Genomic DNA, 24,742 nt, shown 5'->3' with positions numbered 1-24,742 from the left:
TTTGCATTGTCAATAAAATTTGCTATGTATTTTGCGTTTACAGCACATCTCAATTCGAACCAGCCACAATTCAAGTGTTCAGTAGCTACATGGCTACCATATTGTACAACACAGTTCTGGACTTTTACACCAGGTTTTCCAAGTGGGACATACGAAATCGGAGCAGGACAGAGGGCTATCTAGTTCACAAACCTCAGCTATAAGCTTTGGGATCGCAAGTGGTGCAAACATGCCATTTCAGAGATGATAGAGGAGGTCAGAAAATTCAGCTCAAGTATTATAGCTATCCCATCTTTCTTTAACAGATACAGTTTGGCAACATAAACCAACTCAGAGTATTAATGTTAGCTGCGTTAGTAATCCACTGTTAATAACTGCATAGGCAGCTGACTGACTTCAAATAACCAATAAAATTGAGTTCTGACCAAGAGCCAGGTATAACTTGGAACAGGCCCAAATTGAATGTAAGTTATCTACAGACATTCCTTACTTCTGGGAGGTATCTCCTACCTTCTTCTGAGTCCCTTCCGTGGTGGCACTACCGTGTTTTCCCAAAAATAAGACCGGGTCTTAAGGTTTGCTCCAAAACACGCATTAGGGCTCATGTTCAAGGGATGTCATCCTGAAAAATCATGCTAAGGATTATTTTCCGGTTAGGTCTTATTTTCGGGGAAACACGGTATTTGGTGACTCCTTATGTAGCCTACATTATGTAACTAACTAACAACTAACTAGCTAACTACCGCGCGTGTGTGTATATACACACACATACATATATACACATATACATATACATATATATATATACACACATATGTATGTCACTATATATCTGAGTCACTATATATAATTACATATCTTTGTATCTGGGAAATGTGTCTGTGCACATAGTTTCATAGCTCCTGTGTGTATTTTTTAATCTAAATTTTTTCATCTACCTTGAAGTAATACTGTAACTGCAAACCTATAATTTACTTTTAAGCTCTTCCTTCTGATAAACTTATCTGTTGGTGCTGGGTCTAATTATAGCTCAGGGCGTAACCATGTGTATTGTTCATCTGAATGAGTGAGCCTGTCTGGCAACAAGGGACTGCTGTTGCCAAAGCTTAATTGTCATTTGGCCTTAATATATTCTGTCTACATCTCACTGTCAGCTTCAAGAGAGATAGTGAAAGGGAGGATGGGACAGGAAGGCTGTATTCTGGCCCCTGCACCACTGCTGCTCAGTGTATTTTAACACTTTACATTAAACTTCGCTAACTATGATTTTATTGTTTTTCTTCATCTCCTTTTAAGTAAGAGAAATCAAACACTGGAGATAAAATTGAACTTTCCTTGATTCCCATCTCCAGATCTATTTCCTTCCATCACCCCACTCCACCCTGTTCCTTACACAACCGCTGTCATGAATTTAGGTATATTTCCAGTTCATTTCTTAAAAGATTTTGACATAGATATGTATCTATATACAACATAAAATACTGTTTTTTGCTTCTAGTTTATACAGTAAGATCACACTGTACATATGCTGCAACTTGCTGTTGTCACATGGCATTTTCATAGACTTTTTGGCATACTTTTTCTTAGTATGAAAATTTGATACATAATATAAGAACATATCTAACATATAAGTAAGTTATGAAAACCAGTCATAAACAGATCACTCCTGAATCCACCGTACATACTGAGAAGTCCAATATTTCCAGAACCGTTGAAGCTCCACCCTTTGATCCCACCCAGGAAACTAGTCTTTTGAACTTTGTTTTCATTCTTTTTTTTTTTTGCCTTACCTCATCTCTATGTGTCCCTCAACAATATACTTTCTTGTTTGCTTGGTTTTAAACGTTGTAGAGATAGTACCATATCGGATATATTCCTTTTAGACTTCTTTTATTCAGTATGATGTTTTCAAGATTCATCTATGTTAATCTGTATATCTCACTGCTGTGTAGTAGTATTCCTCTGGGTGGATTTGTCAGCTTTTCTGTCAGTGAACATTCGTGTTGTTTCCAATTTTGCTATTACGAATAGTGCTTACATGAACATTCTGGTACATGAACATTCTGGTACACGTGTAAACATTTCGCCTGGGCTGGGTACCTAGAAGTGCAATTGCTGGGTTGTAATATAGGACTACATGTGTTCAACTGAAGTGCGTAAGTAAGTCCACATTCTTATCCAAAGTGACTGAGCTCACTCGTCAGCGTGTATAGGAGTTCTTGTTCTTCCCACGCTCCTCAACGCTTGGTTTTGTCAGGCACTAATTTTTGCCTGTATCTAATTGTAATTTTAAGTTTCACTTCCCTGATTTTAATGATTGAACATTTTTGTGTGATTATTGACCATTCATGTTTCTTGTTTTTGGAAATGCCTATTTATGTCTTTTCTAATGGATTAATAGTCTATTATTATTATTATTATTATTATTATTATTGATTCATAGGCATTTGTATATTCTGAACACTAGAAGTGGGTCGACTTTATATGACCCAAATACCTTGTCTCAGTTTATGGCTTGCCTTGTCACTCCCTGTAGTCAAACTCTAAATAAAACTTTGGACTTATGCATTTAAGTGTGTAAACCATCTGCAACAAGGTGTTTGCATATTTATTGAGGTAGAAAACCAATTTTCTATTTTCCAAATACAAAAACTGTTTTCCTAGCCCCATCAGTTGTAACATATATCAGTTTTCCACATGTGTATGGAAAAGTTTGAGGAGTTCCTTTGACCTTCCAAACATGTTTTAGAATCAGCTTGTCAAGTTTCATTTTTAAGAAAAGTTATTGGACTTTTGATTAGAATTGCATTGGATCAATTTGGAGGAAATTGACATTTGTAGTATACTGGGGTCTCCGTACCCATAAAGTTGGTATCTCTCTCTCTACTTAATTCTCTTGTGTTGTATTTCAATAAGTTTTATCATTTACTCCATAATCATTTTATGAAATTTTCCTTATATTTTAATACTATTATAACAGGTATTTTAAAATACATTTTCTAATTTTGTTGGTGTATCGCAATGCAGTTCATATTTGCATATTGATCTTATATCCAACCATTTTGCTGTACTCTTTCATTAAGTTTAGTAAATTGTGTAGAGATTTGGGGAGTTTTCTGTGTGCATAAATACTGCAAAAGTTAACTGTTCTATTTTTTCCATCCCAGTCCATCATTTGTTTTTTCCTTACGTCTTCCATCACTTGGTGAATAGGTTCTCTAGTACAGTAATGATGCAGAGTGGATCTAGTGAGCTTCTTTGCATTGTTCCTCAATTTTATAGGGTGTGCTTTTAATATTTTACCATTGAATGTTAGTTGTTGTGAGGTTTTTGATAGATGCCCTTTATCAGGCTCAAGTTTTTCCTTCTATTCCTATTTTGCTAAGAGTTTTTATCATGAATGGCTATCATTAAAGCCTACTGGGTACTTTTTCTGCATCTATTGAAATTACCTTTTATTTTCCTACTTTAATCTGTTAGTGAGCTAAATTGCATTAATAAATTTCTATTATTAAACTATCCTTGCATTCCCAGGATAATCCCAACTTGGTTAAGACGCACGCTTTTGAGCAGTGTGTTTTTGTAGATATAAGCTAATTTCAAAATGAGAGCGAATAGCAGCTAAATCTCTGTTGACAATAAAGTCCTTCCCAGGCACCTTAACAGGGATGAGGAGAATGTCTGGCTGTTAGATGGAGGTAATTAGCTTGATGTAGCACAAAGAACACTGAAAAGCCACATTTTTACCCTTCTGTTCGCTTGAGAGAATTAATGCAAGTCAGTTGACTCCTGTGGGCCTTATTTTCCTCAGTGAGTTTCTCTAAGACTCAGGGACATATGTTTGCTGCTAGTAGCCATGTGGCTTCTCTTCAGCTATTAATCCATCATCACCCAACAAACATTTACTTACTAGACACTAAGGACAAGGCAAAATCTGTTCTTCAAGGAACTTCTAGGGAGGGACAGAAAACATAAACCGTTACAAAACACAGTTATACAACAAAGTGATACATGTTATCTTCTACAGACCACACTAGTCAGTGATTCGTGGTGGTGGAGATGGTGGGATGAAAAGAGCATTTTGGGATGGAAAGAGAGAAAAGAAGAATTAGATGGGATATGATACTTAAGCTGAGTTTTATGGACAGTGAACGTTTACTGATCGCCATGAACCTTGTTTGTGTTCTCAGTTGTTAACAAAGGGATATTAGACTTCTTTTTCTCCAGCTGCCCTTTTGGCTTTGAAAATGTGTCTCTTTGACCCTATGATCATATTACCCTTCTCAGGACCTCAAAAATAATTTAATCTTTATTAAACATCTGTGCTCCTGCCTCCCGTCTATGTCCTTTGAATCTTTTGTTCATTGATTTAGGGTTGTGAATGACAAAATGGAATCTTCTTTGTTCTATATTAAGTAATATCAACATACATCGTTTATAGAATACTGATGATATTGACAAATGAGTCATCATATAGAATTAACTTATTAACTTTGTTGCGTTTTTATGAAATTGCTGAATTTATTGTTACCATAGATTTTTTAAATTCCAGGCTTTATATAATCTCTAAGCACATTTCATTTGTATGTCTTATTTCAGTGCTGGACCCAAAGGAGACAACATTTATGAATGGAGGTCAACTATATTGGGACCCCCAGGATCTGTCTATGAAGGAGGGGTGTTCTTTCTTGACATTACCTTTTCACCAGACTATCCGTTTAAACCCCCTAAGGTCAGTATGAAATATTCATCCATTTTAGCAATGTATATTGTTGTATATGTACATACATATACATATTCTTAAATATACATACCTAGGAATGCATGTCTATTCTGTTAGTATAGACACCACCACAGGGCTGATTGTATGTAAAAGGAAGCAGAATGTGAAAAATTAGAGCTTTTTCCCCCACCCCAGCCCTTTACTCATATTTCATTGCTTTTTCTCATCCTTTTTTAGTGTCTCCTTTCTGTGGTATACGTTTAAATGTGACATTAGACAGCATGTTATGGCTAGAAGTAGGGTTTTCAGTGACAAAGCCATAGTATAGCTGATACCTAACTTCTGTCTTTCCACTCTACTTTGGCCCAGCCCGTAAGTCTCCTGGAGTAGCTGTTGCACTGCTAGTGATGTGAGGACCTTTCCCTGACAGCCTCTTCAGTAAAAGAAGTTCAGAGTGGGGAAGAGGAGGGAAAACTCAGATCAGGCAACTGTGCTCCTTTCAGTCTTGTGTAGTCTCTTCTGTGAAATACACGTCTCACAAAAAGTGTGGGCTGATCCAAGTTCTGCATGACAGAAATGTGTAAAACAAAGCAGGAAGGGAAAACTAGTAAGTTAGGTAAAATAACTCATCTTCCAAAAAGGCCTTGATGGACTGGAGGGGTGAGCCAAAACTAACAAGATGAAATTTAACATGGCTGTGTAGTGTTTCATTAAGAGTCAGAAAGGAATCATGATACCGTATTTCCCAGTACTGCTTTATTTTCGTGTAAATAAAATTTCCAGGCCTTAAGCTGACTAAAATTCTGTGGGAACTTGAGTTCTTGAAGCCTTAAGGAGACATTTTTAGGAGTACAGTCTCCAGAACTCTGAACCAGTCTCACTGTATCTGGCATGCCTCCTTCACTTCTCAGCACCTCATTTTAAGAAGGACAAACCAGAATAAGCTGGGTAGAGAAAGAGAGCCATTAGCGGTCTTGAGTTTCTTCACTGAGTCCACTGTAGTGGGCATCAGCTGTGCCAACTCACTTCTCCAGAATACCCAAGTCAGGCTAGGATGTTCCCTTTGACCGATGATGAAGCTTCGAGAGGTTTTCCAATAATGTACAACCAAGAATCCACTGAGCTCTGACTCCAGGGACCATGTACTTTCCGCTGAAATACACAGTTACCCTGGAGATGTTTACTAGAAAAAATAGGACATAGAAGGGATGTGATATCTGTCCTCAGATGTTTCAGGAACTGTGGTGTGGGTTGAGGTTAGACTTTATCCTGGAAGGCTGGATGGGACAAAAATAGAAGCAGGAAGGTGTCAGTTACAGGAAAGTAGATTTCAGTTCTATATAAGGAAAATGTGACCCATTGCTAGACAGTCTGCTTCTGAGTAGCTGTACTTTGGAGACACTGGGCTTCCCTATACTGGGAGTGTTATTATAAAAAAAAAAAAAATAGTAATAAAAGCTGAATTAGTACTTGTCAAGATTATCACCAGAAAAAATTAAATCCCTCCACTGAATGAATTTGATTAGACAATCGCTTAGGACAAAAAGAAAACTCAAACTTTGGTAACTCAAATTGTAATTTAAATGCACACTTATTAGAAACCTCTGGGAACATTTTCAAAGCAAATTATCACCACCTAATTTATCAGTTTTAGAAATCAGATTTTGTAGACAGATATGTTACTGTAAGGGGGAAGTCTGTGTGTGTCTTGAAAGCTGTTACCTAAAGCAATACTTTTATTATTACTAGTTTCGAAGTACCGTGTTCGTGCCTTTCCCGTCTCCTATTACTCTAAATAGTCCCTATTTGGAGTTAAGTCTTGTTTTTTCTCTCTGTTGCCGTCATGCTATGTTCTTTTCCAACAACCTTAGCCACACGTTTGGATTCATGCAACATTTCCCAATACTCTGCAGAATGAACCAGAGTAGCAGTAGGTGTCAGGGAGAGTTGTCGGTGACAGCAAAGGCTCACAAATAAATCTAATTGGCTCTCTAATGGTTATCAAATATCCATACCATAAAATTAGTCTATAGCATGATTGGATCCATAGGTGACTTTTCCCAAACTTGCATATTTGGACTCTATAATGAGGACTCTTAAATTACCATAGTGCTCAAATACACCACTTAAAGGTTAGCGAAGTGATTTGGATGACTCTTCTTGCCACAGGAACTTTTTGGGAGTAGGACTTCATCATTTTGAATATCCCACAGTCCAGTGCCTAAGTTTTCAAAAATCAGAGATGAACTATTCAATAATTTCTTTCAGAAATCTCCTGAATTCTAATGAGGCGAGCAAAACAATTCTTAATTCAGTATGTAATATTCATTAAACTTAGTATACTTAGTTTCAAATAGGCCGAGTACTAGTTCTACTTTCAAATGCTGTATCTCAGTACAATTTTTAGTACATTGATTTTTCTATATGTGTAATCAATACATTTACGCATCTGTTACTAAATCTAGAGCATTTTTGTTTGTATGACATTGTCAGTTGCATCTGAAGTATCAGATGCCAAGTCTTTAGTTGAATTCTTAACCACCACTGATAATATTATTTCTCTGGGAAAATATCTGTTCAGTGAATCTTTACAAATAATACAGCCAAAAAGAAAAGTATAATAAGTTGCTGATATGTCCCAGTTTTTTAATACTGGATTTCTTTTTCAGTGTAGACATACATTTTAATGTTATAAGTCAGATAACTATTTTTTAAGTAGAAATTGCTTTATAGCTTATTGGGGACTACATTTCTTATTCATTTTATAGATAATTACTCCTATGCTCAAAACCTGCACTTTTTTATTTTAAAAGTCTAATGCATATTTTACTATTTTAACTTTTCAAAATCTACATTTATAATAGAATAGAAAGTAATTGCAGATAAGTAAAAGGAAATTATCTATAATCTTAACCCAAAAAGTAATTATTCATTCTATTTTGTATATCTCTTTTGAGATTTTTTTGTTCTCTGCCTGTATACGTATATACATATGAGAATGTTTTTATGCATACACACAAAAATATATGCACATAAAAATTGGTCCATATTCCCCATCGTTTCGGAATTACTTTTTTACCTAACATTAGATATTCACCCTACACTATATATTTCCAGTAAACATATAACCACATTACAATTATAGAAGCTATGTAGTATTCAGTTATATAAATACATCAAATTTAATTAATTTTCTGTGATTGGACATTTAAGCTCTTGTCAATATTTGTTATAATTAGTCATGAAATGAGCATCCTTATAATTGCATATTTTATATACTTGAATGATTATTTTGAGGCCAAATTTGTTGACATGGAACTTCTGGGTAGGTGGGTTTACACACATTTATAGAATGTTGATAAAGGTTAACAAATTGCCCTCCAGGAAAAACGATGAGTTTACATCATGGTCATCAGCATCTGATGGTATAGTACTTGCCTACACTCCTCTCAGCTCTGAGAATTCCTAGTCTTCTTTAATCTCTGCCAATCCAATAAACGAAAAGCGATATCTCATGGTTGCTTTAATTTATATTTATTCGACTATCAGTGAGATATGGAATCATTTCCATGTATTCTTTAGTCCAGTTATTTCTGTTTTTATGAATAATATGAAAGTTTTTTCTTGAAAGTCCCACACCAAATAAAATTAACAAGTGTACTTGAAAAATTCAGAAGCAAAATAACGAAATATGCTTTATTCATATATATTTTTGTTTGTTTGTTTGTTTTACTATAAACACTTTGAATGTATTGTAACAACATGTCTAATGTTTTAAGTCTCAGAGATTCTTATGACATACATCCTAACTAAGGAGTCATGTTAGATAACCGGTCAAATCTTTGTTTCTATAGTACAAATACACAAAGGTAGCTTATTCATAATTTGGCTTTTTCTATCTCCCTGTGGATCTGGATTTTTTTTTTTTTTAAAGTGGGCATTCTAAACAGATTTAAGAGTATGTAGGTGGGAGGATCAAGCATGTTTGTTATTTATTTTTAGTATCTCAGGCACCCTATGTACAAGTCAGACATGCTGTCTCAGTGTTTAGTTTTATATCTATTAGTGGAAAGAATTGTTTTCTTTGCTAACGGTCAGACACTATAGTATGTGCCAGTAGATACTTTCCAAAAAGGAATAACCAAACTTGTGCCTAAGATGTTTTTCAAAAAATTACATGTATACATAGAAGTATTTGTGTGAGAAAAAAGCTCTTTAATATTAATATCTAAAACCTTTTTAATGCAGTTTGTTCTTTTGTTACGAGTTTTGTCAAATACATTTTTAAATAAATCTTAGAGGTCATTTCAGAGACTGTTGTATGTTTCATGGGGTTTTTTGGTTTGTTTTTATAAACTCTAACTGTGGATTGCTTATTAATGAAATGTCAGCTAATAGGAAAGGTCTTAACTGCTTTCAGACAATGAAATAGATCAGTTAGGTTCGTCAGATTTTCAAAATCTTCATTTTGTTTTCCTCATTAGATTTTTTTTTCCCCAAGTCAAGTTGTTGTCCTTTCAGTCTTAGTTGTGGAGGGTGCTGTTCAACTTCAAGTTGTCCTTTCAGTCTTAGTTGTGGAGGGCACAGCTCAGCTCCAGGTCCAGTTGCCGTTGCTAGTTGCAGGGGGCGCAGCCCACCATCCCTTGCGGGAGTCGAACCGGCAACCTTGTGGTTGAGAGCCCACTGGCCTATGTGGGAATCAAACCGGCAGCCCTCGGAGTTAGGAGCACGGAGCTCCAACCGCCTGAGGCACCGGGCCGGCCCTCCTCATTAGATTTTAACCTTAAATTGACAGGTCAAGGCTAATCAAAAAATAAAGTAGCTAGTTATAGTATGAAGCAATCATATCCAGCATTTAAAAGCCAGAGACAGATCTATAACTAAAGTTCAACAAAGAGTTCCACAGTTTTATTCTAACTAGGTTATTATTATTAATATTTACTTGTTTTTGTTATTGCTGCTTCTGTTACTGCTCAAAGAAGAAATCTGACAATGCCTCCCAAGATTTGCAGAAAGAGCAGTAGCTTATGTGTGTAAACCCGACTGCCCACTCATTTGCTCTGGCCTTGGGGAGAACACACGGGTGTCATGGAGTAACATGAATTAACTTGTTTGTAACCTGAGTTCATATATTCATATAAAGCCTTGGACATGGATCAAGTGCTTTCATGCATATTGAATTGCCTGTTTGACTTCTCAAGTTGAACATCCAGCAGTCACCTCAAACTTAACAGGTCCAAAGCCAAACTATTGATTACACAACCTTACCCAACTCCTGCCAAAGCAGTTCCTCCATCCAGCCTTCCCCATCTCGCAGAATGGGACTCTATGTCTCTAGTTGCTAAAACTAAAAACCTTGCAGTCTTCTCATCCTTGACTCCTCTCACGCAGCCAAGCCAGACCCAGTCTTACTGGCTCAAAATAAATATTCACAATAAATCCAGAATCTAACCATTTCTCCTCACTTCTCCCTGGTAACACTGGCCCCAGCCACCACCAACTTTTCCCCTTCCCCAGATTGTATTGGAAGTCTCCTCTCTGGTCTCTCTGCTTCTGATGTATTCCTCCTCAGTGCCTTTCCCTACACCAGATGAGCCTTTTATAACATAAGTCAGATTATGTCGTTCTTTGCCTGAAACCCTTCAGTGATTCCCAACTTACTGAATAAAAGCACACAAAACCTTAGAGAATCACCTTGTTCACAATATATTTTTCATCATCGCCAGCTATCTTGACTCAGATATTCTAAGCGTGCTCCTTCCACAGAGCCTTTACATTTGCTCTTCTGTCTGCCCGTACTGTCTTCTCCCAGAAGTTCACATGGCTCACTCCATTTCTCCTCTCAGATGTCTGCTCAAATGTCACCTTTTCAGAGGAGCTCTGTATGACAACTCCCAACCACCCATGCTCCCTACGAGCTTCCCCACCACTACTACCATACTTGATTTTGCTCATTGCACTTCACCTTCTGGCATTATATATGTCTTTGTTTATGAGTTTACTATGTTTCCCTTTCTCCAGTTAGTATGTAGGCTCCTGGAGCCCAGAGACTTGGTCTGTTCTGATGTCCCTCCTGTATTCCCAGCACATAGAGCAATGCCTGGCAATTCAGTAGCAAAATTCTATAAAATTTTGTTAATTTAATCCGTACAACTTTGCCATAAAGACATTAACCCCCCGGCCCACTTCATAGATCAGAAAACTAAGGCCCCCAGAGGTTAAGTGGCACACAGGTCACATGGGAAGTAGGTAACAGAGCTGGAATTCAAACCCAGTTTTAAACTTAACCTTTCATTCCCCAATTGCAGAGAAGATTTAAATTGCTTATGTCTCTGGAAGAAGGAACAATTGTTCTTATATTTTACACTCTGGTATAAATTAATTATATCAGACCATTCTCTCCGCCAGGTTTATTAGGAGGAAGATGAGAGAGGTCATACAATGTTACAAAGAGATTTTGAGTGCCTGTCTTTCAGTTTTGCGAAGGGCACTCTTAGCAAAGGCACCTGGGACTTTTCTCCAGTGTTCCTAATTCACACACACTCAGGTATTAATTCTGTGTTGAACAATAAATACATATTTCTGGATTTTGCTAGACCCAAGCTAAAAGAGAAGTCATTTCACATCTTACAGGTCATTTTCACGCTTAACTAGTGTCAAGAACAGCCTTGTAGCCTCAGTATCATGACTGGGCTGCAGTATTGCCTACATCTCATGAGTCAGTCATTTCTCTTTTCAGTCTGTTCTCCTTTTTGATAAACCTTTTAAAAATGCCATGCTATACTTCAATGTTGTGTGAAATTTTTAATTGAATGTGATGAATAAAAATAGATCAGAACAGTGGTCATTGTCTTCCTGCTTTTGAAACAACACGCATTATATCCATCTGTGTGTCCAACTACCAGCCCCACCTACCACCAATTTAAGAATTACTAAGAAGTAGGGTTGGATTTTGTTCATTTTCAGGGCAAGCAGTACCAGCTTTCTTTTTTCTAAACCAAATTAAATATGCCTATAAGCTAATAGAAAAATCATCCATTAGGCTGACAGGAAGTTTAGTTTAGACATATTTGGGGAGGATCCCTCTCTCCTTTGCTTTCTATAGTCTAATGCGGTTCCAGATTTAGAAGAAAGACCTTTAGTTTATCATTGTCTCCTCAGAAATGCTCATGGCCCAAGCCAATTTTAACTGTTCAGGTTGAATCAACTCAGTGACCTGCACCTTTGCCCAGGCTCTGATGGAGTGAGTGTGCAGTCAGCCCCTCTGAGAGCTGGTCGCCACTCCCCTGTCAATGTCTTGCATAGAAGGGAGGGGTTTCACACAAGTATTTTGTTGTGTCCTTCCATGCTCTGGAGTTCTTTTCTCTGTGGAATGTGACCTCACTCCATATGGGAGTTGGTGTTTGTTGATATTACTGCCGGCATAACTGAGGGGAGTGGACAGGCCTACATTCTTTCACAAAGGATGTTTTTTACAGGGAGGTTAAATGAACAAAGGAAACTGGAGTGAGACATTCAGATGTTTGGAAAACGAGAAGCTCTCTTCCTGTCACAGCCAGGGAAAGATGGCAACTCACTTATCAGAGACAGGTGATTTTTTTCCAAAGAAAGGTTCACAGGTCTAGACAAGTGACACTCTCCCCTCCCAGGGCCAACTTGAAGATGAACTCTTCAAGATCCCAAACATCAAAGAGTGGGGATCCTCTCACCCCAGAAAACAGTGAGCTTTGGGAACTCAGAAACACCACAAGTCACACAAAGTTCAGGCACAATAAGGTGATGTTGAAGGAATAGTCTTGTAAAGAGGAAAACCTTCTGCACAACTGAGCTGAGAAAGGCTTCAAATTTGGCATTTTTCTAATTTGTAGGAAAGAGCCCCTGATGAGACCAGATCAAGACATGGAACAGATACCCTGTATACATTAAGTGTCTGTAAATTTAAAAACAGATCATATTTTATTGCCCGCTTGAGAAATGGGTTGGAGAAGATGGTATTCTATATTTAAGAAAAAAATTGTAATCTCTATTTAAATGTCTTAACTTGTTTTATAGCTATATGTAATGTTATTTTGTTCAAGCTGAGATGCAGTAGAGAGGGCTGAATTAATTTTTTAGACTACCAGCCAAAGATCAACCCCTTTATCGTCAAGTTTCCCTGATCTTTTTCCCTTAGAGTTGGAGCTGGATCTCTTGATAAGATAGCAGCCTCTTAGAGATTTGCTCAAGTAGGTCCAAGGAAAATGAGGCAGGGAGTGTTTTCAGCTCCCAGCTGGCCAAGATCAGAGGCAGTGTGTAATCGTAGCTTGTCACTGCATTATGGAAAGATAGGGTCAACTGGCCTTTGCAAATATTATGCAGGTCTTGCCCTGCAGAAAGTAAGGTGAAACAAAGTCTGAAGTTAAAGACTGTACATGAAATAGATCTAAGATTAGATAGCTACGCTGATTCATACAGGTGTAGCTGTTCTAAGCAATCAGATACATTTTCTTGCGGTATCAGTATGTTAGCAGAAACCTACCAAAAATCCTTATAAGTTGGTTGCTTTTTAAAATACATTTTAAAGCTAATTTATAAAGCAGAGAGTTATTGAGCTCTTACTACTTCAAGGACCTTGAGACATAAAGATGAATAAAACACAGCCCGGGGAGCAGGAGGCAAGGAGAAAGCTAGGAGCTAATGGATTAGTCCAGGCAAGAAAAGTGTGAAGGCTGAGTTCTGGGGATGAAGACAGAGTAACAATATATGAATTCTTTTTTTCATTCCTTTATTCAATAAACGTGTGTACCATGCAGCAGGTCAGATACTGAACACATAGAGGTGTCTCTTCTTACATAGAGTTTATATTGCAGATATGGTAGAACAGGACTCAACTTCAGCATAATTGACACTTAAGGAAAAGATTTTTGTCATGGAGGGCTGTCTTTCCCATTGTAGGACGCATAACAGCATCCCTGGCCTCTAGCCACTACATGCCAATAGCAGTCTGTCTCCTCTGTCCTCACCCTTCGTTTTGTAACAAAAATGTCTCCAGATACTGCCAAATGCCCCCAGGAGCACTCTTTTAGCTGGTGACTGATTGGAGACATCTATGAGGGCTCTCTGGTTTCTCATCTGAATGACCAGGTGGAGACATGTTTCTTACAAGAAACCTATAGGACATCTGGGTGGAAAATGTTCATTAGGAAGCTTACAGATCTCGAGTTTAGTGATGTGAGCTAGAAGTTGAGATTTGGTAGTTAAAATTCTAGAATAAATGACTTCACCTATAGAAATGTGCAGTTTTCAACCCAAACTGAGATTTTGGAGCTATAAATTTCCAGAATGTATTTCCCAAAGGAAAAACTGATAATTGAAAAAATTAACAGAACTCACATTTTTCTCTTTTTCATTATGTTCTCAGTGTTTTGGGATTGAAAATTTATTTTTCATATGGCGTACAGAATAATGCCTTACAAAATATCATATTCTCTTTAAAAGACTCATTTGTTGTTAATAAATCATAAAAGCATGAACAACTAAACCAGTCAAATAAATTAATCTACCCACAAGTGCCTAAATAAGGACTAAAATAAATCAATATGATTATGTGTGGTTGAAGTATGCTTCTGCAGGGGAATGAGCTGAATAACCTTCCTCAAGCTCCCCTTGAGCCTTCATTTCAGTTCCAGGTTTATGGACGTGATGGTGGTTATGATGGAGAATTGTGTGCTAGACACTAGACTGTATTTTTTAATGCCTAGTATTTTATACTAACACACTGTACTTTTACACTCTTATCTCACTTGATCCTCTCACTTTGCTAGGCAGACTTCATTATCACAAGAGACTAAAACTTACATTAAGTAATGTGGTTAGGATCACATAGCTAGTAAGTACCAGGGCAGGATTCGAACTCCTGGCCTTCTGATTTCCAGTCCAGCAACCCCCACTGACCTGTGAAGTGATGCTAATCACACAATAATTCAACTTATTTCCAGCAGCCATACTTTAGATTACCTCTTGCATTCTTTTCTGTAGTTACTGCAAAACATCTTTTTTGCCTTTCTCTTTGTGGTGAATTAGGTTAAATGAGCTTTTCTGTTTTGGCATTTGCCAAATTACAAACTTGTGTATTACAGGATATTGTATACTTATGATTCCCCTATACTTGGCCACTAACTTATTGTAATTTCTATCCCTATAGATTATATAAAACAATACTTTACCACAAAGAACACTCCAAGTGACACTCCCAACTTAGATTACCTGCCTTTTCCCTGCATCCTCACCAGTGCTGTGTGGCACCACCAAATATTTGACCTTTACCAATTAATTAATAGAAAAGGATGTTTAATTATGACTGCATTTCTCTTATGAGTAAGAATACCTTTTCATTTGTGTGAAGGTTGGTTTTTTTCTTACTGAAAAGAAAGCTTATAGAAACCTATGCTCTTGACACTTTTCAACCATGTGACTTTTGATGACGCTAAACTCTCTGGAACTTGGTATTTTCCTCTTAAAAGAGGAAGTTTAATGATCGCTAAGATTCCTTTCATCTTTAACTGTCAGTGATTTGTCACTGCCCTGCGTAAAACTCTTTAGTGGCTTCCCATTGCGCTTAAAATAAAATCCAGGTTTCTTACATTGGCCTACAAGGTCTTCACGATCATTCCACCTGCTCATAACACTGCAGCCCTCCTCCTCCTTTCTCTTCTTCAGGATGTTAGGGTTTCCTGACCCCTTTGCCTGGGACACGTTTGATCCAGTTCTTCGTGTGAGCACCACCTTCTCATTCTTCAGGCCTCAACTTCCGTGTTATCTAATGAGAGGTGTAACCTGACCACCTTATCTAAATAGCTCCACACTGGTTATTTTCTATCACATCAACCTCATAATTTCTCATGAAACTTTTCACAGTCTGACATTTATCCTTGTTGGTTGATTGGTTTTGTTTTCTGCCTACTCACACACTAGACTCTAAGCTGAGAACAGACCTTTTCTATAGTACCTTGCAAATAGTACTTTGGATGAAGCAAATACTCATTTTACTTGTCATACTTTTAACACTTCAAAAATCTGTTTGTGCTCTGTTAGTTTGTAGTATTGAAAAGGTGTTCAGTAAGAGTGTGAGTGAGACAGAGAGAGAGACAGAGAGAGAGAGTGTCTGTGTGTGTTCTCATTCTTTCCTCCAGAATTAGATCTACCTGGAAGGCAGGATCTTCCTTTTCCATGAAGATGTCTGTCTTAAGGGCATATAGTAGACCCAGTAGAAAGTAAAGCATTTTATTTTAAAACAGTGAAAACTAATACAATTTATCTTCAAATGCTCAAAATAAAGTGCTGCAGATATTGGCATGAAACTCATTGGCAATAAATTGATCCATGTTAAAGAAAAAAACTTGAGTTTTTCCATTTTGTTTGAAATACTCTTGATTTTATAAGTATATAGGCTATATTTTATGTAGACCGTCTTTTGACACAAATCATGAGCAAATAATTTATATCTTTAAATACGAATTTGAATAATACTCAGTACATGGACCAAATTTTGAAAAGCAAGAAAAAGTTAGAACTCAAGAACCAAGTACCTTTTACTGTACCTATCTACCTTCGGTAATATAGTATGAACATACTCACTCTTATGTGCCATTTTTTACAGCTTCAGAAGTCACATGAAAGACGAATCAATGCATGTGCTTGTTTTCAAAGCCAGACTTAAGCAAAGAAAATATGTAAACTTTGTCTTTCCTGCCACCTTGTCACTTTGCACAACTGTCACTTCTTAAGCTTTATTTAAACAAAACATTCCTGGGGAAATAATTCCTGTGTAGTAGAATGGATAAATAAATTATGGTGTATTCATACAGTGGAATACTATATAATAATGAAATTAATTAAAAACATTAAACAATGAGCAATGCAAATGAATCTCACAGACACAATATTGAAAGAAGAATATGTACTGTATGGTTTCATTTATATAAGTTCAAAAACATGAAAAAACAGAGGAAGGAGTCACAATAGTGGTTACATTTGGGATGGTTATGGCTGATAAGAAACACAAGGGCGGTTTCTGGGGTGCTGGCAATATTCTACATTTTATTCTAGGTGGTGGTTACTCAACTGTGTTCGCTTTGTAAAAATTCATTAACCTCTTTTATGAATTGATTTTTATGGTCAGTGAAGAATACAATTACTCCTCTCCGGGCCAAAAATATTCCATCATATTACTCATATTACTATCATATTACTATAAAGTAATAATACAGATTTTAAGTACGTACCTGAAAAGTGAATCTTACTAATTTAGAGTTTTATCATGTCTAAGAAGATAACAACCATCCATCTGTTAGAGTTGTGGGACCTCTGAATACGTACTTCTTTGAAACCCTTAGAGGTTATCAGTATGATGGTGAACATAACCACCTTGCTATGATGATATATTAGTTTTTTCTACAAACAGGAGGTTAAGTTCTTTGACCTTTAATCTATATATCACTAAATAATTCTGATCAAAAAGGAGAAAAATGATGAAAATCTGACACATACAGGCTTTTGAAAAAAGTGCATCCTTCTAATATTGTCAGATATTGTCAGGACAAAAGTACATGAATCTTATTACGAGGGGAAAAAAGGCAGTTTGTTAGTCATTTTTACCTAGACATCTCAAATTTTTAAGTTTTTTGTGCTATTTGAGGTAGATGCAGTGTAGTCTGTATTATACTTCTGGAATTTATCAGTTCTATTGTCCAATTTGAAAAATTCATGAAACATTCTTAAGCCTCACTCTGCAAATTGATGTGTGAGACTGTTATAATCTCTACTGACTAAAATATTAATCACAAGACTTTGAAAGCTGCCTTAATCAAAATTTTAATAACAAATAACACATTTCCCTCTATAAACTTCACACATCTGTCAATTGATTACGCTCCCCTTCAATAAAAAAGGGTGTAAACCTAACTGTTGGGACATCAGAAGTCAGTTGTCATTTTTGATCATGGTATGTATGGCCTCTTTTCAAATGTAAATATTCTGTGTTTTTCCAGTTCATCTGTTTATTAAACAAATCCATGTTGACACCCTACTCTTCCCTACAGGGGATAAAAATCAGTATTAGATAAAATCCTTGTCCTAAAGGACTTTATATAAATTTGTTCCCTTTGTAGATAAACATTCGTTGTTAGCCTGCTTACGAAAATTTATTTCTAAAATTTTTATTTAGCTATACGTACAGCTCTCGGTTTTGTAAAGTCAAGTGGTATTATTTATATTTTTTTAAAGCCACATAAAGTGCAGTTGTTTGCTTTTAAAATGTAATATTTGTTGTTATGCAACAGCAGCCAATTTTCTACAGTAAAAACTGAATGCTGCAAATTATAAGGAAAGGAAAAAGCAGCCTAGAGTTTTTATTTAAGATACTACTTCATATTTTTTTTTGGTGGGGGGGGGGGGGAATAGGAGATTGAAGCAGCAGGAATAGAATATTAGAAAATGGGATTATATTTTTTCCAATTCTGAACCATGGCTATTTGACTCCCTTTTTAGAAATAGATACATTTCCACACAGCCTTAGGGAAAATTAGCCTATTGGTTTTTTAGGGCAGCAGTCTTACAGAGAATACTGGAGGGAAAAAGATAATCCCACACAGCAGGCTTCAGATGTGAATGAAGCAAGATAACCCCGAAGATGGAAATAGAGACTAGATAAATAATGTCAGGAATCACAGAGTGGTGGCAAAGGTTAAATTGTGGACAAGTAAAGAATAGGACAGGGACAAAAGAGAAGGAGAGGTTGCCTAGTATAAAAGAAAAATAGGCATGACAATTAAAAAAGAAAACAAACCGCTGTCCTTATCATTAGATAAAAATAAAATTTAAGGGACCCGTCATAATACTAAATGTTCCGTCAGTACAACTAACAAGTAATTTGTGAATCCTTGCCAGGAAGACCAAAAGAGGTATGTTAGTGATAGTCCTACAGCTCTTAATATGAGGTAAAAGCCTGCGTACCTCTATGGGTGGTTTTGTTTTTTGCTTTTTGTTTTGTTGGTGAGGAGGAAAACATACCCATCTTTATAAGGATGCAACCCAAAGAATCACTCAAGGGCCCTTCTACTGTATTATTCACAGCCTTCCATTCCCTCTCTCTTATCTTCTCAGCAGGTGGGTTCCAGAGTGTGACGAAGGCCACGATCAGAAATGGTTCTTCCACCATTTCTGGTGGTTTTTTATTTGCAGTGCCTGGTCCCTCCTTTCCTACATAACTGTGTCAGATTGTAGCTTGAGTTGCCCATCTCCTCTCCGTTTCCCCTCTTCTTTTTTCTCTTTCACCTATAATCATTTATCTCTTGGTTTGGTCAGCTGTTCAGACAATATACCAAAAGAAAAAAGAAAAAAAAGCTTCCATGGTGTTGATCATATAAAAGCCACTTTGTAAATTTAGGAATAAGTAAGTGTCATCAACCATAAAGGATTCATTCCATGAGGGGCTAGTTTAAGATGGAATGCTGTGTAGCAATCCTATTACAAATTTCTAAAATAACCCTTTCAGCATGGACTCCTCTGATGAAAAACTACAGAAGAAGAGACCAGCTCCTTATTTTATCATTCAGCACTTTCATTCTTCCAATCAGACTTCAATCTTATTTTACTTTTCCAGTAAGCTACCTGGTTAGCTATCAGTTTCAGTGTACAATATGATGAGTATCAGGTCAGTTCATTATATCTGTTCCCCACAGATGTTTAAAGAATATTCACTAGGACATTCTGAATTCCAAGATTTAAATTATTCAAAGATTAGATAAATCTTAAGTGACATTATTTGTTCACCTTTTTTTTTTTAATCACTGAGTTTTTCTTGCCTTCGGTAATCTCACAGGGATGACAGGTTATTTGCATAATAATAACAGTAATTATAATAGTCAATATCATTAAACATGTCTTCTCTTTGCTAAATACTTCACGTGAATTCTCATTTTACCAGAACTTGGTCTGAAAAACTATTGAGTCCCTGTATCATTAGCTTTTCTGTCTAAAGGCAAACTGTTGAAATCTGGAATTCACATAAATTTCTTTATTCTCTTCCTGTGTTTTTTTTCTGTAATTTTCAGAAAACTCTTTAGGGTGTGGGTTTTATTGTATGTATTTGGTTTGTTTTTATTTATTTCCTGTTTTCTTCCTCCTTATAACTATTTACTACTGGAATCACCACAACTAAACCATTTGAATTCTTCTGAACCCATGTCTCAGTTTCTTTATCTGTAAAATGGCTATAATAATAGTTCCTACCTCACAGGATGATTGTGAAAATTAAATTATGTAATAAATGCAAATCACATAGAACCATGCCTGGCACATAAACGTTACATAGTTGTTAGCCATTTTAAAGTTTTTTATTTCTTTATTTGGTTACAACTTTCTGTGATATACATGCCAGATATTTTTTTAAATTTCATGATATAATCATAGGTAACTAGTACCATTACCCTTCAAAGTTTGGAAATTTTTATGGTATTTATAAACATTCGGTAACTGTCAAAGAATGTCTCTTTTGCGTATTATATAGCACTCACTGAGAGAGTGGGCATTCAGCCAACTCTATAATTGCTGTTAATTTACTGTATCATTAACAGAATTAGTCAGTTTCATTTCAAACTGTGTTAAAATATAGTTTATTTCTACACTGTTGAGGGCTATATGAAAAATCAAATTGTCATTTCTAGCTAGTTATAATGAATACTGTGTATTGTGTTGTATGATATATTGAGTTATTAATCCCTTAAGATAAATTGAACTGCCACTTCATATGTCTACAAACATAAAATGTATTCTTTCCCAAAGAATAAAAGAATTTTGTATATTAGTTCCATTTTACATTTAGCAAATCTGTAAATGTGCTACATCTTATAGAATTGCTTTGAGTAGTGTGAGACCTATCAAAAATGTAAACAAAATAAGGAGGGCATTCTCTTTGTGATGTTTGTGTCACTGTCTTTAACAGCAAGGGTCGTGTGGTCGGTCATTTATTATACACTTTACATGGAATCCATTAAGTATCTCAGCTGTTGTGTTTCATAATTAATTGTTGTTATGTATGAGACACTTTTGCAGTCATAAAGCAGAAATGAATCATCCTGTCTTAGAAATGTAGGTTCATTGGACATCTGTTATGTCTTTTCTATGCAGTGCTAATTAGTAAATAAGTGTTGTTGGATCAACATAGCTCCACATAATGGTTTTAAGGTCAGTGTGCAAGAGCAGCTGTTTGATATCTGTCTGATTTGGGGCGTGGAGAGATGATGCCTCTGGTAGGAATGTTAAACTCGGAGAGCTTTGGGTTCTGGTTTTGATGGACCGCCCCCCGCACCCCAACCTCCCACGCATTGCAGGACTCCTGTCGTGTATGTGTTCCATGAATTAAAACAGTGGGAATGTTTGAGTGATATTTTGTGTACATGTTTCAGTTTAGATACCAGTTCATCTTTATTTCCCCTTAATTGTTTGGGATTCAGCAGTTTTTGAATCCATATATGATTATGTTACTGGAAAATTTGTCCAAACTCATATAGCCAACTTTTTTTAAAAGTCCTTAATTATTTTAAAGTACTATATTGCTGTTTTTATTTTTTATTAAATTTATTGTGGTGACACTGTTGAATAAAATTATGTGGGCTTCAAATGTACAATTCCATAATACGCCATCTATGTTTCCATTAAATGATCTTTAAAAAGCTGGTAAAATCTAAGCCTTTAAATGGTAAAGTTGTACTTCTAGGAATGTCCTACTCTTAGAGCTTTGTTAAATTTCTGTGTTTTCCTTTTTTATTTTTATTTTCTAACTGACTGAGGAAGGAAACCTGTATATGCATGCCAAGCAAGCATTGATTGAGCTGGTTTCAGGTTACTCTGTCTTTATCAAATAGTATCTTGTTCAAAATGAAGTAATTGAGACATCACCTATGATGGAAGAGACTTTTCTAGAGATTTTAATATAAGTCTACTCTTCTTAAGGGATGATTTTATTGCCTTATGTATTGGCATATATGATGTAATCTGGTCTCGAACTAATGTCGTCCTTGAGACCCATGAAAAAAGAAGCAAAAGCAAAACACTCCACAATCTGAGGCACATGGACTTCTACAGAAAAATAAATAATGTGTCCTGAGGATGAACTCACACTCAGTGATTACCGTCCACACTATGTGATTCTGCCTGAAAGGAGAATCAGCTAGAGTACTATTTCTGAAACGTGAGGCAGTGGAACAAGTCCAAAGAGACAAAATAATCATTTAAAGAAAAAAAGATGGAATATAAAACATAATGAAAGAATAAGTTCCTAATAAAACACACACGAAAAAGAACCAAATTGAACCTTATTCAATATAGATGTGTTTTTGAAAAATTCTATATAAATTGAATTTTTATAAATTGGATAAAAAGGAATCTACTTACTGCTTCCTAACCACCTCAACCCAGGTATCCATAGGAGTTGGGAGTGGTCTGCTGCTGCCTGACAGTAAAGGGCCCTGGGAATTGAATAGGATGCTCCCATCTTCTAAGAGAGTCCGGGAAATTTTCTAGTTCCATATTTTTCAGCATCTATAGTTAAAAGGAACTGAGAAAGACTTTAAATTTAAATGTCTATGCTGTAAAGGTCTTTTATTTTTAATCATTTACATTTTAGTTGAAAGCTTTAAAAAAGTAGCTGTAGCCTGCCATGAAATGTAGCATGCTATAAAGTCTCTTTCACAGCTGGGTGGTTATCATCTTTACACATCAACGTTTCTAGCTAACGTTTAATTTTTTTACTGCCAGTTACTCAAGGTGAAATATATGTCCAGGTTTGTTTGGTTTGTGTTTTTTTTTTTTTTTTTTACTTTGGGGAGGGTTTTTGTTTTATTAGAGTTCCTTTAAGATTTGTGATTCCCCTCATTATAATGGGTTATTCCAGTTTTTATTTTGTCATTAATACTTTAAAATAATCTTAAGATGTGTTAGTTGTTGGTACAGTGCTCTTAAGTCAGTTTTAAGAAAAGCACACTTGAAATCTCAAGAGGGTGGTAGGACTGACATTTTTGAAATGTATACTAACAGCCTGTTCAAATAAACCACAGTTTTGTAGTGAGCCTGTGGCCAAGATCCGTGAATGATGTTAGCCCTGCTATTTTTGGACCTCTGTTACATGAGTCACTGATTTATGATACGGGGGCTCCAAGTATTTCCTCTCTCGGTCCCCATGGAAAAGTATTTTTGAGAAGAATGTATTTCTCACTGATCTCATACTTCCTTGGTGAAATCACAGGGCTTTTTATCTCCTGATCAAATTTTTTTCGAAACATGGAAGCAATGTGAAAACTAGAGGTATTACTGAAATGTTATTTTAAATGATCATTTTTAATGTCATTATCAGCTATTCCAGCTTGGAGGTGTTCATTTAGAATCAGTTTGTCAAATACTTTCTTATATTCTTCTCTGTCTAGACGCATGCCCGAGGTGATCTCTCTCCCCTTACAAAACCACTTTTCTGTATATGAAATGTTGTCTATACCCTAGAGCCAGGGAGTGGTAAAGAAAACCAGGGATTTAAAATCAAGCTGATGAGGGAATTATTACATGAACATACATTCTGAAATAATTTTGTAAAACTAAGAGAAGTGAAGAGTGGAAAGGAAGCTGACACTGCTGGAATTGCCTCTGGGTACCAGGCATGGTACTAGAACTTGTGTGATCTTCACAGCCGCTGTTGGTGGCTGGTATTTCCCCCATTTTACAGATGAAGAAACTGAATCACAGAGATACTATTTTGGTTTGTCCCAAGTGAGGATTCTAGCCCAAGTCCGGCTAATTCCCAAAACCATGTATTCTTTTTACAGTGTAGCTGCTGGATCGTGAAACTAGAATGGGTCTTAGAAATAATCTAGTTTAAGTCTCTCATCTTGTCAGGAAATAAAGGCTCAGAGTAGCAAAGAAGTGACTTATCCTAGATCATTCACTACTTAGTAGCATTGTTTTTTAATGCGACAGTCAACATAAAGAATTTTGTTAACTCTTTCTAAAAGTATTTTTAAGAAGTGATTCTGTAAGTACAGAAATAGTACAACTTCATTTTAAGGTACCTTTTAAGATAAAGCAGTAAGGCAACTGGGAAATATATCCTGTTTCCCCGAAAACAAGACCTAGCCGGATAGCCAGCTCCAATGCGTCTTTTGGAGCAAAAATTAATATAAGACCCGGTATTATATTATATTATATTATATTATATTATATTATATTATATTATGACCCGGTCTTATAGTAAAATAAGTCCGGGTCTTATATTAATTTCTGCTCCAAAAGACTCATTAGAGCTGATTGTCCTGCTAGGTCTTATTTTCAGGGAAACACGGTATGCATGTTGTGTTCATTTCCTATTGGCTGTTATAAAAAATTAACACAAACTTGGTGGCTTAAAACAATATCAATTTCTTGTCTTACATTTCTGGAAACTAAAATAAGTGTCAGCAGTTCTGCATTTCTTCTGAAGGTTTCAGGGGAAATCCATCTCCTTGCCTTTTCCAGTCTCTAGAAGCCACTGCATTCCTTGGCTCCCTTCCTCACTTAACTGATTCTGCCCTCACATCCCGCATTGATCCTACTGCCTCCCTCTTATGAGGCCCGTGTGAGTACTTGGATTCCAGGGTAATCACCCCTTCTCAAGACCCTTAACTTAGTGACACCTACAAAGTCCTTTTTACTAGGTGAGGTAATATATTCACAGGTTCCAGGGATTAGGATGTGGACATCTTTGGGAGGATAGGGCATTATTCTGTCCCCCACACACATACTCTCACATGCCTGTGTGGTTGTTTATCACACAGAAATTGAAACCCCTCTCATCCAGAGTCATCTGGGAATTTGCCATTCTAGATAAATCAGTTTTCTGTATCACTATATCCAAATCATGTTTTAAGTTTTCCTTTATAAATGGAAAATGTTCTGAAATGTGCTGTCTTCCCTGCCTTTGAAAACAGTATTCTCAACATAATTTTACCTCTCTTT

The 24,742-nt window shown here is 36.3% G+C and overlaps 1 protein-coding gene across 2 annotated transcripts in view; it reads left to right on the top strand.

Moving 5' to 3' along the window:
- The window catches only part of UBE2E2 (ubiquitin conjugating enzyme E2 E2), a 292,593-nt gene that overhangs the window by 222,901 nt on the left and 44,950 nt on the right, over positions 1-24,742 (top strand). For both annotated transcript variants that reach the window (XM_074312784.1, XM_074312785.1), the window contains exon 4: positions 4,600-4,732. In XM_074312784.1, the coding sequence (XP_074168885.1) occupies positions 4,600-4,732 (133 nt within the window). The remainder of the gene's footprint in view (positions 1-4,599; positions 4,733-24,742) is intronic.

Source organism: Rhinolophus sinicus, linkage group LG10 (assembly GCF_036562045.2).
Source record: "Rhinolophus sinicus isolate RSC01 linkage group LG10, ASM3656204v1, whole genome shotgun sequence".
In the NCBI taxonomy this organism is placed as follows: Eukaryota; Metazoa; Chordata; class Mammalia; order Chiroptera; family Rhinolophidae; genus Rhinolophus; species Rhinolophus sinicus.
The sequence above is the reverse complement of the archived record's forward strand: the minus strand, read 5'-3'. Positions and strand labels throughout refer to the sequence as shown.